Below are 21,422 nucleotides of genomic sequence, written 5' to 3'. Positions count from 1 at the left end.
ATAGCTAATAAAAAGAATCTAGTTTCGGCTGCTAATTAACTGTATCTCTCGCGACAAAAAAAAATCTTAAAAACATAAAAAACCCTCACGACTTGAGTTTTTGACCTGTTCTTTCTTTCTATCTATTTTTCTTTCTTTCCTTCGTACCCTTTTTTGGAGCGAATTAGACAGAGCGTTAAAGTTTAATTGTTGAATATTTCCAAATTAGAACACAGCCTTCGCCAAAAAAATCAAGATTTTTAGCAGAAAACAGCACAAAAAGTGAACTACGCATATGTTTTCTTGTTGTGCCACAAAATCTCAAATTTTCAAAAAGAGAGTACTTGGCAAATGTTAAACTATAGCTTTCTTCACCCTTGGTGTTATTTTCTGCTGGGAGTAGTTTATAGTTTTCTGAGAGTGAGAACAGAAATTTTAAAAAAGCAGAAAATTGTATACACATGCAGAAAGGTTTTGTTTATTGTCACAGATTGGATGTATTTCAGGATTAAACGATAGGTTATGAAAAAAAGGATAGAATGGGGACAGTGATAGACAAAGAGATAGAGGAAAAAGAGCTATGAGATCGCACATTTGTGGAGAAGAGGAGAAAAGAGGAAAGGAGAAAACTGGTCAGAAAACTAGAAAAAAGCTGATTTTAGTTGCTATGGTCGGAAGGATATGGCTAGACAAGCTATGCCGATAATAAGAACATGCATAGAAGTAGGATCGATGTATCCAGTAGATATATCCAGTTCAGTTACGGCGGGGAGCGACGACTGTTATTAGAGATCGACTGGCAGATGCTGCTGTATCAGGGTGAAAGTGAATGGCGGAAAGTGACTAGCAGAAGATACAGCGAGGACAGCGACGATGACGAGATCGCTCGGTCTCACTCCGACCAAACGAATTGCCGCCGGTTCATCCACCCCACCACCACCACCACCACCCGTTGCGCTTTTCCGTCACCGTCCGTCAAAAACAAGATCTTCTTCTTCTTCTTCGACTCCAGGTCGAACTGTAACGGTACACACACGCACGCATATAGCTAGTCTATAACGGCTTCTCTACCGCTTCGGATACACCTCATCCAGAACATCACCGTCAACATAACCCTGTTATTAATTGGTTGCTTGGCTGGTCTCGGCTAATATAGTGAAACAGGGAACGGTAGACGGTAGATAAACGGAGGACAACCGGTGTGTTACCGTTGTCTCACGAAGAACCGAATGATGTTATTCAACGGTTGCTCAACAAAACGAACTTCATCGATTGTTCTGGAACATTCGGAAGGGATCATATGTAGAATAAAACATATCATAAAAACCAGATAGAAGCCAAAGTTAAAAAGATGGATTGCTTTGCCTCTATCTAGACGATCCAATTTAGATCAGTTTCTTTTGAGGTTCCTCAGTTGGGAAGAAATGCTAATACAAAATAAACTAAGTATTAAAAAGCAATATTCAAATAGATTTGGTGATAATAATAAATAATAATATTGTATTCTCTATAATATAGAATAATTGCCTAACATAATATATAATAGCAAATAATAATGAAGGTATAATAGCAATAATAATAATAATAATAATAATAATAATAATAATAATAATAATAATAATAATAATAATAATAATAATAATAATAATAATAATAATAATAATAATAATAATAATAATGATAATAATAATAATAATAATAAATGATAATAATGAAGTAGGTAATGTTGCTAAAAATAAAAATAATAGCATAGAGTGTATAGTGTAGTAATTACTTATATCCTCAAAAATACCTCTTCAATATTTACACGTTTGTATATTGATGTATAAAATGTGATAATATATAGTAGGGGTAAAGTTGTTAGGGTTATCTGAAGTCAATATAATGTTCGTTATTATGCAAAACAAGCAACTTTTTGTGAAGAAAATTTTGAAACTTAACTTTATTTTACTTCTTTACCATTATTAGGTATTATTAGGTTAGAGTAAAAATGATAATCGTTTTAAAATTTATTTGTTATTGAAATAATTTAATAATTCAGTTCATTTTTATTTAAATAACACTTCACAAATATAATTAAACATAAAAGCGGTCATTATTTTTGCACCAATCCTAATACTTTCACCGCTAAAAGAGATATCAACCAAGAAAAAATAGAAAAATAAATAAATAGAAGCAAAGTAATAAAATAATAAATGAATAAACACACAGATAAATAAAAGGAGAACAAAGCTTGGCCAAAAGCTTTGTTTTCTAAAAATTTCAGGATTTCAAAAAAAAAAAGTATAGTCTCAACCACAAAACATAGATAAACGAAAGTAGGAGCAGGTATGATCGCCTTGCAATAGATCACGATATTTCCTTTCCAAGAAATTTATACGAAAACCTAAACGCACATTTGAAAGCGTTGCGGCATTTTATGCTTTTCGAAATGGGTGGCGGGCACGACGGTTTGTGACAATAAACGATAATGAACTGGTATAGATAAATCTAATGAGAACGTAAACTGGTGTAGATAAATCTATTTGAAGATAACAAATGTGTTTTTCCGTTCACCGCTCGAACCATCGGCATCGAGACCTATCGGGTTGTCGGTCGGAAAAGTCGCATGACGTCATTTTTGAAGCCGCTGCATCTTGGGAAGCGCTGGAGTCGTTTGCATCTACGAGGTGGGGGAAAATTAAAAATTAATAGGTAGTGGCACTTGACTTTGTTTTAATCAGCTAAAGTATTCAGGCGTACGTTTTTTTTTTTTTAGAAAATATTTATTTTAAAAAAATATTTATTCATTGTCAATTATTGGCTTTAGGAAGGAAAAAATTACAAAGGTGAGAAAAACCTGCTTAGCAGGCTATGGTGAAGAGCTACCCACGTCACAGCGCGATTGCACGGCTAGCAAGGAGCGGAATAAAGGACTCAAGCTCGGAGTTCCTCCAAGAAATCGTCCAGAAAATCATAAAGCAATGAAAAGAGGAAGGACACGTTCGAATCAAATCCGGAAGAGAACGAAAACTGAGAATTCCCCAAACTTTCGAGCAAATTAGACGTTAATTACCACCACTGCATCATTTCGTTCGATGAAGGAAAGAATTAAGGCCTATATCAAAGCTGATGGAGGCCACCTCGAATATTTTTTGCAAAAACGTTTTGGTTTATTGTATTAAAAAATTTTTTCCTCAATTTTCGCTGTCAAAAAAAGAAGTTTGAGCGTTTTTTTTATGACGCACGTAATTGTTTGCCACCTTCTAAGCTACTATGTTATACCAGCACCAGTTCCAGATGAAATATCCATCAAAAACAAATGAAGGCACGACTAGCTCACATCGCTATTGTGCCATCGACCAGCCGAAGATCGTACACTAATTAGGAATCCGGAGAAAAAATGCAGAAAAACACATGTCATTCTTCACTAAAGACGAGACATCAGCTTTTTATTTTTTTTTGTACCAAAATTACCATTTATAAGATCATTTGATAGCTTACAGCTCTAACTTCATTCTTCGGAGAAAAGAATTAAGTGATTAAATTAAGTGATTTGGTGGAATTTTGCGTATTTACAACAAGTTAAAGATAGAAGACAAAACTGTACATTTTCGGCATATTTTACTGTTTTATTACCGTAAAAGGAAGAACACGTGTTGCAAATTCGTGGAAAGTTCCGCCAAAGACGACATAATTTTCCGACACCTTGATACTTTGAGAGAATAAAGGAGGAGGAGGCAAGATCTCGAGATCTTCCAGAACGAGGCAACAGAGCGGAAATTAATCAAAAGTGCATGATATCCTTGAGATTTTTTTCCTAACATTTCGAAGAAATGTATCGTTATGTAGAACTAGTGACGACACTTTAGAATATTTGATCTATTCATAAAATATCAAGAAATTTAGAGAAATTCGGGAAAGTTTAGGAAACGATGACAAGACACCTCTTGAAAATTTGGTATTGCTCACAAAATCCGATTCTATTTTTCACTTAATGGTTTTTCTAAAAGCAAGAGTCCATGATGGTTTGTAAGGTAGCGTATCAAGAGACGGTAGGTAACCTAACCGAGAAAATGAATTACGCAGTGCGACGAGGCGCTGGATCGGTCGGACACGATCATGATAAGTTCACCGGTGAAGCCGTTTAATGTAGTGGCGCCTTTTTAAGACATATATCATCGAACCGGATTGGCCAGTGCAATTAATAGTTTCCTAAGCGAACATGTTTAATAAAACCGATTACGCAGCGAATGTGGTTGCAAAGTGTGATTTAGGTTTTTTTAAGATTGTAAACCTAGTTCAGCAAAAAAAAAAACTGGGTGTAATGTACCTCGGTGGGAGGGGAACCTCCCTCGAATAGGTAAACATTTCTAAAATACGAGCTGAAGCTACTGAGCTGCGGCGTAAAGCTACTAAGATACCTCAAATCCTAAAACCTCAGTACTGATGTTAGAGAATCCATGACATATGAGCTAAAGCTTACTAAGAGTGTGGATTCATTCATCCCCATCGGTTCCCGCCCCGAAGCAGATAACGCCAAAAACTGTTAATAATTTTATCCAAACTGTTCGTTCATTACGATATCAACGAAATTTCACATTGCTATTCTTTATGTGAGAAAAAAAGTTTGACGAATAACTCGTAGAACTAGATGAGTGTCTAAATTTCGCAAACCACTTCCGTTACCTCCGCTGAGCTCACGAGTTGGTGGGATTTGATTAATGCAAACGTGTACTTCCACCTATTTTTGATCTACTTCTCATTTCACCTTCAGGTGATTACGCTCTAATTTTTGTCCCTTCGGTTTTGGTTCGCTTGTCTCCATCTTTTATTCTTTTCAGCATTCTTTTTGTTGTCTACAAGCTGATCTTGATTCATGCGCTGTGCGCTTCTTGATCCACTTCGCGAACATTCCGGAAGACTACGAAATGATCTCGAGTTCAAAACGATGGTGATCGATGCACTTCAGCTTTTTTTGGCTTTAAGAAGAAAAATTAAGGGGCATGAAACAACGAATTCGGAAAAAACAGGCAGAAGAGAGATCAGAATTTGAAGTGGGCCCAACACATATTTATGTAATGTTATTTTATGCTGATCCATCTTCTCAAAAAAATAGAAAACAATAAGGATTTCACAGTTTCCGGTTTCACAGAAAATGGAAGTTAAAATGTTAGCGTTGTGATCATTGTTGGCCTGTTGCTTCCTTTTTCTATGGATCGAATCCGAATCCAAGACCCGATCCTACGTACACACGTGTAATTTCTCGGCGGAGAACGATCATAATAACAAACAATGCTGAAAGAAGTCTTGAATAGTGTAGAAATTGAGATCACTGTGCCAAGAAGGCGTTAAAATGTTTCAAATATTAAAAAAAAGTAAAAGTAAGGTAAAGTAAAAAGGTAAGGTAAAACACTAAGATAAAAAAGTATAGTATAAATGAATGCTAATTTAAAAGCCCACTATGTAACTACTAACTAACTATTATTAAATAACAAATTAAAAGTGCGATACAATATGAATACAAAATAACAATACAAATATATTTTTAAATGGACCGATGTAGATTATGGATGTGATGATAAGAGGGTAAAAATACGGTATGATTTAAAGGAAACCGATCGATAATGATAAAATGAGACATTCTCAAATTTTACTCGGAAAAGAGGGTGCGGTTAGAGCGTCAGTGTAGAAATCGATCTCAATTCTACTCCGATGATCTGCACTAGAGATTCGTGAACGTCGATCCAAGTCTTCAGAAGCTGTGCCAGGATCTCTTTTCGTCTGCGACTGAATAGTTATTGGAATTTAAAAACAATAATAACTGTAGTGACCACCTTAATCACCGTGACGCCTGTTGTTCTTCGAAATCGTCGAGCGTCGCCGGTAAATCCTCCATTTCTCCGGATGCGAGAGTCACCCATTGGGCTCTCATTTCACGAGGGACGCGGAGAGCATCGAATTTTTCTTCAGAAAACTTTGAGGAGATTGACACTTATAGTACACCTCACCATCATTTATTTAATACTTTATTTAATAATTTATAGTGTTTATCATTTATTTACTATTATTTTTTCTTTATTTAATACATTTATTCAATATTTATTTAGTCACCATCCTTTACGGGTATATGACCGACACTTCATCGACTTCTGTTCATAAGGGACCGTTTGACCTAGGATGTGGTGGGTCAGGCTTTCAAAATATTTTCTTTTTCAACACGTACAGAATATCTCAAATTTTTTCATCTATTCCTCATTTATTTCTTTTTGAAGAAAATCAAAGCGGTTCAACATTGAAGTTATTTCCGTCCTCACGCTTGACTCCTTGGTTAAACAGCACTTTTTGGATCTAAGGTCTATAGATAAGAAACTGCTTGACTCTACCATTTGTTTAGAAACTTTCAAGCAGCCAATAAATCGCTACGATCAACAGATCAATCATCGGTAGACACGTCGATGATCAATCATCACTTAAAGTGGATCTGACTACAACATCCAGTTACATGAAAAGAAAAACCATTAACAACGGTCTTTATAGCCGATGTTGGGTTCACAACTATAAGTTTATAACGTCATCAAATCCGTACATCTCATCTTCATTTCAAATCCAACGGAACTAGGTTATCCGGTTCCGGGTATTACGGAAAAACAACTACTATGGAAGGTTAATGTGGCATGTATCGTGTCGTCCTAGTTCTGTATTTTCTGCGCCGTCACAAAACAACTACATGATCCTCACCATAAACAACTACTTCTACTTCTTGTCCTGGCTGGCACAAGCATTGAGGGTAAGAGGGTTTCAAGTCTCAAGGACAAGCACAACTCGTAATTGATGACGAAAAACCGGAAGTATGCTACCCGAATGTTTCACCTTCTTCTTTAAGGGATATTATTTATTATGGCAGTAGATAACTGGTTACCTAGATAAATTACCTGTTCTTGGACATGGAAAAAGCTCAGAAGCGAATCGTCGTTATTCCCCGGAAAATAACAAAGAAAAATACCAGTTTATCTATCAAACATAAAAAAAAACAAGCATATAGTTCAAATAAGAAAGAGCAAGCAGCAGTATCACATTTTCTTTCATCTTCAACTGTTTCAACACAGATGCGGAGATGAGCGCAAGCCGCAAGAATACTTCGTAAACGACAATGGGCGCGAGATTAGATAAGATCAACAACGGAAACAATTAATCGACAACAGCTAAACTATTTACCTACCAAATCGGCGACGAAATAATCGAAGGCACAAATCATTCACGATTATTCGACAATCGAATTCGAATAAACTGGAAAAAATTCCAGAAAGAGGATACAACGCATATTAAAATGGCCGAAACTATCACTACTGGCATGTTATGTACTAAGAATTAGCTTTAAGTCATGCTGCACTTTCTGAAATTAGAGAGATCCAGATTAATGATCCGAGAAGACAGAAGGATATGAGCTAGTTCATCATATTCGGAGTATTAGAATACTTTCTACAGACACATAGATAAATATTCAGATTCAGAAAAAATAATTCTGAGCGATCGATTAAGAGAAGAGATGGTCTAGACCCAATCTCACAATGTCATTCTGGATTGGGATGCAAACTTATCAAAACGTTGGAATTTCGTCAACGAGAAACAAAGTTTCAATACTGTAACGTTCTAACAGATCTACTTTAGATGTCACAAATATTTGAAATAAAAAATCTTGAAAGAATACTCTCTGTAAGGGAAAGCTTACCAATGTGAATTACAGAAAATTTTATAAAAACTTCGCTGCGAGAATTGTTCGACTCTAGAAGGAGCGATACTATGAATGAGCTTTGAAGCTCTAAAACAATCAAAAACACTAGAAAGCGGATAACTGGAAATAAATGCTGAACTAGAAAAGACTAGATGAACATGGATTGTGACTTCTTTTATGATTATTCACACCTACTATGACACAAGAACAATAAAAACCACATAACAACTATATCTTCATGTTCAAAACGCTCTCGCTTCCCTGTTGTGCAGTTACAAATGATGAATTTGACAATTTACGAGGTTCCTAAAAGAAATATTGACTACAATCGGTTGGATTTTCTCTATCTACCATAGTAAAATAACTCATTTCAAAAAAAAAAAATTAATAAAAATCATTCGAAACTGCAAATAAAAAACGTTTTATAAAACCTCCTCATCATCGTTATCCGTAAAAGCCCCGGGCTGGAAAGCCGTCTCGATACTATCACCATTCGCGGCCCTATAATGAATTTTTTTAAGGATTTGAAAAAACCCAACACCTCAACAAAAAAGCTATAGAAAACACTTTTTACAAATACAACAGTAAGATTTTGAACTGAGGAGGGCTGGAGTACGGTGTTTGTTTGAATACAGAAACGCTTTACCGAATAGTTGTCAAAAAAAGAAAGTCAGACACAAATGAATGTTCGTCAATTCCACGTTTCTAATAAAATTCTTCTATAAAAGTCCTCAGATGGTTTATTCAAAAATGCCATAACAGTCAGCACCAAGAGAAGAATTTCAATAGAATCCCAAAAAAAAGGTCGAAGTTTAAAGATCTGAACGCCAAAAAAAAGTGGAATTCGAGCGACTACTGCCTGACTTCAAAAATTAGAGACTCTGTATTCTTTTTTTAACTATTCTCCTAGAAGTTGTTTGCATAAAAACTATCCGCGAGAAGCGGAAAAAAGCGAAAGTGAATAGCGCTACAGATGATTTCATCGATTTCGAACTATTTCGCGAAACTATCGCAAGACTTCCACGCAGACCATTAAGCTTATTGAGCGCAGTTCAGCAGCTTCCAAGACAGTAAAACAAGCCCACATAGAAATTATCCTCCACCAAATACAGTGCTTTCTTTCGAATAAACCCACTTAAATGCAAAATTCCAGTTTTTCAATGCTTAGCACTAGAATAATCCGCACAATAAACTAGCAAGGGCGCTGATCTCTAAGCTTCAACGATCCAGTTTTTTCCAAAGATCACAGAATTTCTGGACGAAATAAGAAAAATCTAACAATTAAAAGAAAAAACTGTACTAACTCCCATTTGCTAACATTAATCAATTCAAATTCTACGCTCGTCTGTTCCAGTTTCCCACTAGGATTTATCAATAGGAGCGTATAAGAAATTAATAACACCCAGGACAGATGATCCCATAAATATCCTATCGATGTGGAACCGCAGAAAACTTGGACACATTGCGCAAAGATCGTTAATCTGCTAATCATCAACGAGCTCCACTTTTTAACGAACATAAGAGATAAGTGATGATATCGTGTAGGTGTAAAGTGAAGAAAGTCAAAAACTTAAGGCAGCACAATTTATTACCTCGATTTATGAAGAAAATAAGTTAAATATTGAAACCAATATTTTTCAAAGCACCTACAAACGCGATGAAACAATCACAAATGACGGCACAACCGAAAAGTAAACCAGCAAACAACTCAGCGTGTAACCCGCATGCATACGAAATATATATCCTATTTTTGAAAAGTGAAAAATATCAATTATTACCAACTTGAGAAGCGATTGATACATTAACTTTTAGTTCATTCTTTCATGATATGACAACAAGCGCAACCGTCACATTTAAAAAACGATAGCTCTCATCTAAGATGAACTTACACCCGTAATCACTTATCCTTAGCAATGCAAAAAAGAACTTCACTGATAAAATCATCATCCATCACGTGACTAAGAATCTCGACGAAATAAAAGTACAGAATTAGTGAAATTTAATGAACACTATGGAAAGAAGTGTAGAAATGTGGATTACTCACGCTTTTCGTGCAGCCGCCGAGTGTCCATTTGCAGTCTCTCTATTGGAAGCAAGATCGTTCAGTAGAGCTTTTCGTAGCAAATACTTCTCCCTTTGTTGTTGGACGAAGATTTTAGTAGGAACATCCGGAATAAGGTATTCGACTGTTATTTTGATGATGAACACCACATGCTGCAATGGAAAACTGAGAAAGTTAGTTTGAAAAAGGATTTTAAAAAACTAGGAAATAACAATTTTAAAAAAAACCTAAAAACAAAAGTAAATCTAGAGAGCTAACTACCCATTTCATGGTCTCATCATTAGCATTGTTCATTCCATTTCTATCTTTCAAACGTGTAGAATCATTACTAATGAAGCAACAAAATACGTTTATAGTTCATTCGCAAACATGTATGCATGCTGATGACAACCACTCTCACGATTGATAGCGACTACACATCGTAATGAAACAGCAGCACAGCCTCCTAATCTTTAGCAATAAGAAGCCCCGCTCATGTTAACGTTACGTTAGCGTCGCCCATGCTAATGTTAACGATGGTTTCTTACCCACGTAGTGCAATGCATAGTGTAACTGAAGTAATAAGTTTGCACGAACTCACTAATAACGCACTTCTGGGACACACTGAATGGCATGTCACACAATAACTTGTTTCACTCACTTCAAAAACGACCACGAACAACAGCCGTGCTGCGAATACTTTCCACCATTCCATAGACAATCCCAGGTTATCATCACAACTTTCTGTCCCATAGACAGTAGTGGTCTCGTTCATCAGCGAACAGGGTGTGCGACGCCATCCACGATACCTAAATTTGTAACGTTACGTACGAACAACGACGAGCCGTCAATTGTGCACAATAAATGAGGTTCTCGAGCAGAACTATTCTTTAAAAAAATGAAGCAAGAGCAAAAGAACCACTAGTCGATGGCGACGAATGGAAATTTTGAAAAAAAAAAAACTGGTAAATCCGACATGTATGAATTCAGTTGCAATTTTGCATTTAACACGAACCTACACACAGGGATGTGATGAAATTGGGAAGACTTGATGTTGAATTCACTTGCATCAAAATATGACAGCGATGAATCCACATAGCCAATCATTGAATGCTTTGCGAGGTAATACATGGTTTTCGGTACGAAATCCGAAGTGAACGCTATCACTAGTGCCTAAACACAAGAAAAAAGAACTGAAGAAAATTCATAGTGTAATGAAAAGGAAGTGAAATATTCTCAAAAATAAACTTACATTGATGGTCACACTGAATTTGCTAATCACGTCCAGGATTTTCAACCATACACCAATATTTCTGGCCTAGAGAAAGGAGAAATTTGTTGATCTCAAACTATCATAAGAATCTATCGCTCGTTCGAAAAGTCATCGCAGTTCAATAACCGGAACAAATCTTTTCGTTCCAACTGGTTCCCTTCGCCATGCAGAACAAACACATTGACATTTGTTACAGGAATAGGAAAAAGCATTTTCGAATTGCTATGATTCTTTTTGTAATACATATATGGCTGTATAAATCGTTCATTCATGAATTGAGCACGAATTTCTGGTTCTTTTTCCTTTTATCTCCATCGTTTTATTTTTTTTCTTCACTTCCACTCACATGGAAGCAAAGCAAACATATTGAACAGTTGAAGATATCCATCTTGTCCGATAAATAAAGTGGAAAGAACTAAAAAATCTCAGCACACGTGTAGTCGATGCCCCCTAGTATAGTTTAAAAAGTAGCAACCACATTCCACAATATGTCTTTAACCTGTGCACTACTTCCCAAAACACTCTGCCATGGAAAAAAGCAAGGAAGTGAGCCGATACTAACCTGAGCAGGCATAGGTCTTTGAGCATTCAACAAGAACTTATAAGCATCCAATCTGATCTCCAATATATTGTTAAAAACAGCAAACAAAGGAGCAAGAGGAAAAGCAGCCACGAATAGCGTGCAAAATCCAAATTGTAGCACTGAAACAATGTAAGCAAAACCGTTTATAGCTAAGAAAAGCTAAATATTGAGAAGAAGAACCCACTCACCCATCTCTAAATACTCATCGAAGAGGAATTGATCATAGGTCGGATTTAAGTAATAATCAGCTTCCCATCTAGTCATTTCCCGTCCAGCTTTCTTAAATCAAAAACTTTTCAATATTTTGCTGATTTCAATACAGTTACAAATGGAATTCGCACAGCCAACCTTGCAGCTCTCCTCTCTGATACGCTCTTTCCGCTGATGTTTTGTCTCTACAATTGGCACCATTAATTGCCACTTTCGTAGGAGACTCATGACTTTTCTGAAATCAGGAAGTCACTGTAGAAAAAATGAGCTGGCTACGTCTTGCTATTTCTTAACTTATCTAAACGTAAAAATGAATTAATCATCTGACAAAAAAGGAGAAGAAATCCCATTTAGAAGAAATCCATGATACATAACATGACAAAATTCACAACGTTTCAAACTTGCCGACAACATATTTTGCAAATTCGTGAAGCGACAGATGCTGATATTTTGACTTGAAATATTCGGATCAAAGTCTTTGGTTTAATTTTTGAAAGAATGAAAATATGTGACTTACGGATATGCGGATTCCACAAATGCCGAAAAGAATTGTTTTCCACACATTATGATCGCAAGTTGGATTACCAACTCAACAAAACAGCCAGCAGGGTCGCATCCCTGGAATAAAAAAATGTAACTTGTAAATAAACAGAACTACGCAGAAGAATAAAAGTTCCAGAAAGAAAAAAAAAAACGACAACTACAATCTATGAACTCGAAATCACCTCTAGTCTGTATCCGGCGATTTTCACGTTACCGTCGTGGTCCTTAGTGCCAGGAAGTTGTGATAGGCTGCATATTGGAAGATATTTAAGAAAGAAGTACACAAAAAACAAACAAATTAGCACTTACACCCCCTTGAAGAAAGCGATGTAAAACAACGAAGAATAATAGTTAGCAAATTGGAATAGAAATACTTTGAAAGTATAGCTGTTGTCAAAATCTGCCTGAGTTCTTGGGCATTCCCAACGGGTCAAACGATGGGCAAGAGAGTTATAGAACTAAAAGTAAAACCTTTTAAGCCTATAAAATGTTCAGGGGACTATCCAGAACTCACGTAGTTCATTGCTATGATGACGATCAAGTTAATGGTGGCCGCAGTGACGGAAACAATGAGAAATGCGAGAGAGTCTACGGTTGGATTATCCATCTGAAGAAGACAAAAATACGAACAAACACTCAATCATTGGCAATGAGGTCTTACACTAGCCAATAGTTGCATACAGATCACCCGATATACGACCATACCAAAGACCACAGCAAGCACAAGGCACATCTGAGAAGAAATATTGAATAGAAAAAGAAAGAATAGAAATATCTGAAATATTACTAGCAACTGCATATCAGTGAAGAAACAAAAGCGACACTTACGAAAAACAAAACAGTGATCATAGCCGCGAAGAAGTTAGCGCACTTCTTTTTCCCTGACAAATATGGCTCGTCCTGTTGAGTTACTGGATTGAAGCGTTTTGTTTTAACACGATATTGAAACTCTGGTCGCACTGTGTCCTAAGCCAAAAATTAACTAAAGGTCATTTTAACGTATTCGTTCTAGTTCCTAGACTTAACAGAAATTCACTCACCTCTTCAATCACAAAGTCCAGCAAACCCCACTTCCAGGCAATTTCTGCGTGATATCGCTTCCAACCCTCCAGAAACAATGTTGCCCATACACTCATTAGTGCAGCAAACACTACAGTACTCCCGTTATCAACAATATATGACATCTGAAGATAAAACATGTCTTACAGAAACGTGATCAAAACAAAGTCAAAACAAAAGAGCAACATTATCATATATACCTAGTACCTTTGCATACAAGCAGCTATTATTCAACGGTTGGAAATCACAGTAATTCTCGCACTGAGGACAGATCAGCGTTTTCGCTCCAACACCATCATGTCCGCAAATATCATTGCTATAAATTTAATCATGCAAACAAAAGCACAAACACAAAAACAATGTGAATAAAGAAACAGTTCTGTAGTTGAACAAAAGACTGCCGTTCAATGAAGAATATATAAGATTTACAGAAAGAAAGGAATATTCCGGAAAGCTTCAATCATTTGTTGAGAGTATGGAAGTGTTGCATGTGTTTGAAACGTGTATGAAAAGTATGCAGAAGAGAAATTAATAAATCTATTTTGAGAAACTGAATTTTGTTTAGATAATCATAATCATATCCATTTATGTTAAATAAGCATAGGAGAAAAAGCATGATCCCATATATCTCCTAATATCTTATACGAGAAGTCGAAACCTATGAAAAATGCAGCTATGAATTCTCAAGGAAAAAAAAGACATACCATAACGAATTTTAAAAAATCACCTAACGACGTCCTCTGATACGTTAACGATAGCAAAAAGCACAGATAGTATCCCAATAAAAGCAGCCAAATACAATGATCTAGTGTAGTATCCAAGCCATGCAAAATAAAACGCAATTTTTGTGCCAAAATACCTCCTAAAAAGTAAATGAATAGAAAATATTCGAACGCTACGGTTGGACAAAACAAAAAGTGCTCAACACTTACTTGATACAATCGAGTGGCTGATATTTAAGTATATTCCTCCAAGATACCCAATGATTGTAAAGTAGTTCTCTTTGAGAAATTTCGCTTCCTCTATTCGATGCACAGTCATTTCTGATTGTCTAAATTGAAGAGATAAAGCAGTGGAAATACACTCTGAGATAGCGAAGCTTGAACACCTGATGAAGAGGATAAGCGGCACTGTACACCCCTTGAGCTAACAACCGCTCAATACCAAACCGATAATAATTCTGGCCCTTCTTCTTTCCTTCTGGATTAGGCTCATCATAATGGGCTCGAGTAAGTAGATCGTATACCATTCGTGACCGTTCAGCATGTGGGAAGAGGAGATCCGGTCGATCCCAATTAACAAATCTAGACGCAAAAGGAAGTGAAAGCGTACTGCCCACGTATCTACAGACGTAATTACTACTGCTTCATGAAAAGGAGAGGTGTTATTAACGACTCACTGTTTCCTCCTATCACTAGAATATGGTGCAGTGAAAAAATCCGGTTCTTCCAAAACTTTCTTGACACGTTCGTCAAAATCGAAAATCCCGACACGAGAAAGAATACTATCCAAAAGACCAGGTAGAGATGTTCGATCCTGCAAACAGCACCACAAAAGTCTGGAACAGAACTACGGCTGAGTGGAACGAGGCAGTCTATTGCACATTGACAGTAACAAATAGAATATAAAATCTCTAACACAACATAGTATTTCAGTAGTAACAAAAAACATTTCGTTCATGTAAGGCAATCGTTTTGCAGATCTTTCCCAAACCGGAACAAAAATCGATGCGCATGTAACAAAGATGAAAAAAAGCAAAATGAAAAGTTGGGGGCTTTGTCATGTGGTCTAAGGAACTCGTAATGGATAAACATGTGGTCTAGTTTTGAGTCGCTTTGAACTCCTAATTTCATACAGCAGATGCAACCAACTAATTAGCGTGTACAAGGCAGCGAATTCGAAGAGCACATACTTGAAAATCCACGTCACTTTGTTGTACAGGAAGTTTCACAGTAAGCAGTTGGGCCTGCTTCTCCAAAACAGGAAAAGGCGCGTGAAGAAGAACGAAATGCGTACGACCAAGCTGAAACAGTTTTTGAGAATCGAAGAAAGAATTGCTGAAGAGAAAAAAAAAACAAAAAATAAGAAGAAAAGATATTAACTGGACGCGGAACTGTTCTCAGCAGTGAGTTCTTGAGCGAAACATACCATTGGTGAAATTATCACTCGTTCAATTTCTAGTCCCATCTTCCGAAGATTGTTTTCGAAGTAAAAACGGCGATTTTGTTTCTTTTCCTTGGCACTACCTGCGCTATTGGGGCTATTCTTATCCTAAAAAAAAAATAAGCTGTCTTTGATGATGGTTGATTGCTGAAAGAAAACGAAAATTGTCATCACATCGTGACCTACTTCATTCTCATCATCTTGGTCAATTTCAGCACTTGAAGGGGAACCACTAGTTGCATCGTTGTTATTGTCTTCTTCATATGCGAGAACATAATCAATCTGGGCAATAAAACATAATCTTCTGCTTAATGGCTCCTCAAAATACTTCAATTACCTGCCGTTTTCCGTCCGAAAAAAAACAGCTTTTGTCCCATTCTAAACAGAAGAAATCTTGCAGCTCTTTCGGCTGGTGCTGAAATATCATGCAAATAGTGAATCAAATCGAATAAAATACAGACAAACAGCGCAAAGTAAATATTTGAAGTATTTACGAGCATGCAGCCGTTCACATGCACTTAAAAATTCCTTTAAATACTTACACTATAGGTTTTCTCTAGCACATTATCCAGTGGTATATCAGATGGGCCGATAATAATTGTCCCATCACCACCCATATCCGCGTAGCTGGATACGTCTACGTCGTCCTGGGACTTGACTAAAAGGAACTTTTTTAGTTTGTACAGTGTGTAATGCTCATTTTTACAAATGTGATAATCCAGATAATGAGGAAGTTGATGTTCTAGTAAAACTACCATATCTCATAACATGTAAAACAAATACGAGAGGAAAGGAACAGCCAGCCACTCGCTGAAAGGGTTACAATATGGTATGGATTTATGATAGAGGCAGAATACATAGAATGGAATAAATTGCAGAAGTTATAGATTTTTGGCATGCGCTAATCAATCTCGACTATGAGCGCATTAAACTTCCAAAATGTCGGATTTTGAAAGTATCAATAAAATGTCCAAATGATAATAATAGAAAAATATTGCTTTAGATTCTTTACACATAGCCATATTCTTCTACGTACCCAATTAATGTTGGTGACAAGAATGTACATAAATACCGCTGCTGTTTTTTTTTTTGTCGCAATTCTATGAATAAAAAAAAGAGCTAGAAAATCAATAATGACCTATAATATTGATTGGTGGGTAAGCAAAGGAGTGCGCTAGGTTATGGCTCAGCGATGGCGTGCAGCAAAGGCTTCAACACAAATAAATTCCATGACACGAAGAGGAATTTATATACTTTGACAAGAATGTTTTGTTCTACAGAAAAGGGCTTTGACTGAATCACTAGAAACAATTCCTTGAATCAGGACAATTTATCGAAGCAATTTCTATCGTTTCCCAACTACCAAATAAATGCATCAAAGAACTTTTCGGATTATGGAATAAAATGTGCACTTTGGAAATCATTTTCGAGAGATTCGAATGCAATAAAAAGAAAACGTTATGGCCAAAAATGTAGAGCAGCAAATTTCCGCCTAAAAGTCCAAAAAACCACGATTAACACATCTCGGTTGCAACTGAAGAAAATCATGTAACTCTTCTACTGGCTAACGTTATTCAGAATTCTGAAGTAAACACCAGGGCGAAGCAGCGGTATTAAGAAGTCAAGTAAGACTTGTCGAAGAAGAAATTGATTAGTGATATCCGCAAGACAATACCTGTGGGAAAAAGAATGCCATTAGAGCGGAGGTACAAAATAAATAATAAATAAATAAATAAACGTTTCACTTCCGTTCATATAGTCTTAGCCTCTAGAATTGAGTAGCACCGAAAAGAAAGATGTGCAGGAGATCTTGAGTATTCACATCCAAAAGTAAATTCTCTTCGAAATTGTGCTAGTGACACTAAGTAGGACTCGACAGCTATCAGTTTTTGAGTGAATACGTGGTTTTTGAAAAGAACGGCGAATAGAGTACACTTTGGGAGAAGAGAGACTTGAAAGGGCATAGTTCGTACCAAACCGTCGTGAAGGAATTAAACGAGGTATGACGAGGAATAAGCAAAAAGTAGGCGTGTGAGGCATTCGATCGATCTGATGAGCAATGATTGGAAATACTTCGTCATGATATTAAAAACTGAAAAAGAGACGGGAAGTTCCATGAAATTATGCAACAACTGAAATTGAAATAAAGAAAAACTAAAGCTTAAACGAAACAGCATGGTGTGTAAACGAAGAACTGATTGTAATGGAACGCTAAAGATGTCCTTGACGGCGATCGTACGCCGATATTCTCAAGTGTCTTCTCGACGCTATCAAAGAAGAACAATCACTTGGATGTAGCATGATCAATGATTGAATTCCTGAATCGTGTGAAAACGGGTGTGCACAATGATTCGGGGTTCGCTGGGCACATTCCATACTCTCTCTTTAATTCCGGGTTTCCGTTCAAACAGATCGTAACCGATCTATATTACAAAAAAAAAGAATATAATTCCTTCTACCTTCTTTTAGAGCTAGATACGAGGCATGAAATGAAGTGAAAATTCAAAATAGACATGAAACATGAACTTACGCTGTAGAAGAGGCACCGAATTCGCCGCATCTCTATCCATCCTGAGTAGATGCGAGACGTCCGTGAACGTATCCAATGCAACAGTGAAACAAGTGAATTGCGGAAGATCCTTGACGAGTTCGATGAGTTGCAACGCAAAAAAAAACATAACAACGACCACAATGCCGTCGTATTATTGCAAAAACAAGAAACTTGATAAACAGAAGGCAAAACTTACTAGCACTTTACTGCATGGTCGAGTATTGATCGGTTAAAAAGGTGTTACGTAGTCGATTCGGTGTAGCAAGAAGAGCAAAATCGCACTTCAGTACGCACACCTGTACAAACAAAAGCAACAATGAATTGTTTAAAACAATGCAAACATTCACAAGAGGGCAACTGAGAGCGAATTAATCGACTTTATTGTTTTATGTGTAGATAAAACAAAATTCTAGAGATGGATCTCTCGAAAACAGTAGGTGGATAAGAAAAACAGAGATTTGAAGTAAAACTACGCGATTAAAATTAGGAAATTATAGGAAGAAGACATCAGGAATGGACAGAAGATCAAAAATTCTGGCGACAACTACGCTGTGTCGTATCTGCGGACATACCTCGGCAGCGCATAAAGTGAGGGTAACGGTAGTATTTAAAGGAATTCGAAGCAGAAACTGGAGAAAAAATTGTCGGTGGTTGTAATTTTTTCGTCCGGAAAACCGGTTTGGGAAGAAGAATTTGCGGGATTAGGCCGTCTTTCTTTTTTTTGACAATAATAGTACGTGATGATTTGTGGTTTATCAGTTTCTATCCAAATGGTAAAAGTGATGCTACAAGGACAACGTTAAGATTTCTACCATTGTTATGTACCATAAGCACACAATTACTAAATTCACGTACAAAAGAACAAAAATCTACATATATTGAACGCGGGACTTATTTCTGCCAAAACGATCGTAATGCCTGTTCTATCGGAGCACAGCAGGGACTGTGAGGGAATTAGTGCGGACGCATCGCTGCCCCTTGTGTATAAAAATAAGTAAAGATAAAAAATATACATAATAGAATAAAAAATAAATGAAAATTAGTAAAAATAATATATATATACAGTAGGGTCAAAACGACATGAAACACGTACGCAATTGCGTACGTGGCTTCTTTCGAGGCGCTTCGGTGGAACGTAGTGGCTAGGAGCGTGGTGAAATCCTTGCTGACACCACCCATCGCTGCAGTTGGCGGCGGGCCCACCTCGGTTCCAACTGCTGCCTCCACAGCGCCGTTTCGAGCGCGTACGCAAATGCACATCAACTACACTCGTGTTTCATGTCGTGTTGACCCGACTATATTTATAGTCGGGTCAAAACGACATGAATCACGGTGCATTTGCGTACGGGCTCGAAATGGCGCAGTGGAGGCACCAGTTGGAGCTTAGTTGGGGACCATTGCAAACTGCAGCGATGGATGGTGCACGCAAGGATTTCACCACGCTCCTAGCCACTACGTTCCACCGAAGCGCCTCGAAAGAAGCCGCGTACGCAATTGCGTACGTGTTTCATGTCGTTTTGACCCTACTGTATATATATATATTATTTTTACTAATTTTCATTTATTTTTTGTTCTATTATGTATATTTTTTATTTTTACTTATTTTTATACACAAGGGGCAGCGATGCGTCCGCACTAATTCCCTCACAGTCCCTGTTGTGCATTACTATTCTTTTGGCAAAAATAAGTCCCGCGTTCAATATATGTAGATTTTTGTTCTTTTGTACGTGAATTTAGTAATTGTGTGCTTATGGTACATAACAATGGTAGAAATCGGTGCGGTCAAGACAGCGGTTGGAATCGAGATGGGACCATGGCGAACTGCAGAGGTGAGTGGCGGCAGTGAGGGTCCTTACGCGATCCCAACCGCTCCGCTTCCAGCGCAGCCGTTTGCGCAAATGTCTGTGTTTCATGTCGTATTGACTCGACTATATATATATATATATATATATATATATATATATATATATATATATATATATAAAATGATAAAAACGAATAGATAAAAGTGTTGAAGAATATAAGCCTAATTAATATATTTTATTAGTATATTTACGCAACTAATCAATACTGAAAATAATAGCACAGAATAACAATTTGTCATAAAATATGTGTAATATAATAAGTTTACAATCAACATGTTACTTCATTTTTACGCGAGAAGAAAACAACGGGAAGAAAGGAGCGGACGAATAATTGGTCACGTCGGAACAACTGTGGGCAACCTAGAAAATGTTGGGTGGTGTTTCGACGAATTAAAGTGATAGAACTGGTTGTAACCTTCAGTTCTATGAAATCTTCCGTCGAAATAACATTCTAACTTGCCTACATGATACAAGAAAAGTTCTAGATCTATATTTACAAACGGAAAAAAAGTGAGGGAGCAAAGGCTGCGCCTGGAAAGAACCATTATTACGAGAATCGATTGTTAACAATCAGACACAATCGTTTTCCTGACATTACACTACGAGTTCTTTCACCGATGATGAGTCAGTCAGTCATACGAGCCGTAAATCCTCGGAAGCGTAACAAAAGGAATTGCAATTTTCTCGTAAGTTATAGAGCCAACACTCCGGACTATTATACCGTACACTGTTTCGTGACAGGATTCACGTAGAAAAATGTTTCTTTCACGTAGGAATAGTACAATGACAAAAGACGCGCATACAAAAAGGAGAAACAAAGAAATGGTCCTCATTCTTCATAATCGCCTAGTTATTCACTTAAAAAATACATTCCCTGTTGAATCGTTAACTTGGTTCAATTCAATGAATAGTCATTTCCACAGGAACCTGACCTAAACAAACCTAGAAAAAAAACCTGAGCTTGGCTAGAAGACTGTATAAAAAATTAAGAAATAGAAAATAGAAAATGGCTAGAAAGAAATATTTAAAATAAGCTGAGATAGGGAAATTATAGTAGCTCGAAGCTATGGAATACCAAAGCAAATGAATCAGGATAAAGATCCAGCTGTTGTATAATGAAATCTTTAACCAGTCACTATCGGAATGCAAATAGAACAAAAACAAAAAAACAAAAAAAGGGACACTTTTGACCCTCTAATTTCTCGTAGCTATCGATATCTTCAATTAATGAAAAAAGTAGGAATCGAGAACTCACGGCAAAGAGAGGATAACTCGCTAAGAAACGAGTACAGTCTCCTCCATAACCACCTTTCCGTTGTGACCATCGTGCAGCGACCATCCCACGTTCATCCGATGAGAAGCAGTTCAGCAGCTAATGCTTGGCAGAGCGCGCTATTTTCAAATCAGCAACAAATATAAACAATCGATCGAATCATAAACT

General features: G+C 36.8%; 2 protein-coding genes across 3 annotated transcripts; both read right to left on the bottom strand.

Annotated features, from left to right (window-relative positions):
• Window positions 1-1,486: 1,486 nt before the first annotated feature.
• RB195_020189 (uncharacterized protein) lies at window positions 1,487-5,893 on the bottom strand (the record flags this gene model as incomplete). Its single annotated transcript, XM_064188386.1, has 3 exons — window positions 1,487-1,708; window positions 5,670-5,748; window positions 5,805-5,893. The coding sequence occupies 3 exons, from the start codon at window positions 5,891-5,893 to the stop codon at window positions 1,487-1,489; spliced, it is 390 nt and encodes a 129-aa protein (XP_064044267.1).
• Window positions 5,894-7,921: 2,028 nt separating this feature from the next.
• On the bottom strand, window positions 7,922-21,320 carry RB195_020188 (uncharacterized protein; the record flags this gene model as incomplete). Of its 2 annotated transcripts, XM_064188385.1 has the most annotated exons (30): window positions 7,922-7,999; window positions 8,125-8,194; window positions 9,738-9,907; window positions 10,396-10,543; window positions 10,750-10,907; window positions 10,987-11,052; window positions 11,570-11,709; window positions 11,779-11,869; window positions 11,939-12,035; window positions 12,318-12,418; window positions 12,526-12,592; window positions 12,653-12,801; window positions 12,858-12,950; window positions 13,005-13,076; window positions 13,172-13,309; window positions 13,384-13,527; window positions 13,610-13,718; window positions 14,130-14,264; window positions 14,335-14,453; window positions 14,511-14,706; window positions 14,802-14,938; window positions 15,315-15,425; window positions 15,551-15,673; window positions 15,752-15,847; window positions 15,903-15,980; window positions 16,108-16,223; window positions 18,096-18,204; window positions 18,313-18,322; window positions 18,399-18,412; window positions 21,237-21,320. In XM_064188385.1, 30 exons carry the CDS (start codon window positions 21,318-21,320, stop codon window positions 7,922-7,924), a joined length of 3,219 nt encoding a protein of 1,072 aa, XP_064044266.1. The 2 variants fall into 2 exon arrangements, with proteins under 2 accessions (XP_064044266.1, XP_013292778.2); XM_013437324.2 differs by lacking the exons at window positions 18,313-18,322; window positions 18,399-18,412; window positions 21,237-21,320 and having other exon boundaries at window positions 18,096-18,243.
• Window positions 21,321-21,422: the final 102 nt, after the last annotated feature.

Source organism: Necator americanus, chromosome II, assembly GCF_031761385.1.
Source record: "Necator americanus strain Aroian chromosome II, whole genome shotgun sequence".
NCBI lineage: Eukaryota > Metazoa > Nematoda > Chromadorea > Rhabditida > Ancylostomatidae > Necator > Necator americanus.
Note: the sequence above shows the minus strand (reverse complement) of the source record. Positions and strands in the feature narration are given on the sequence as shown.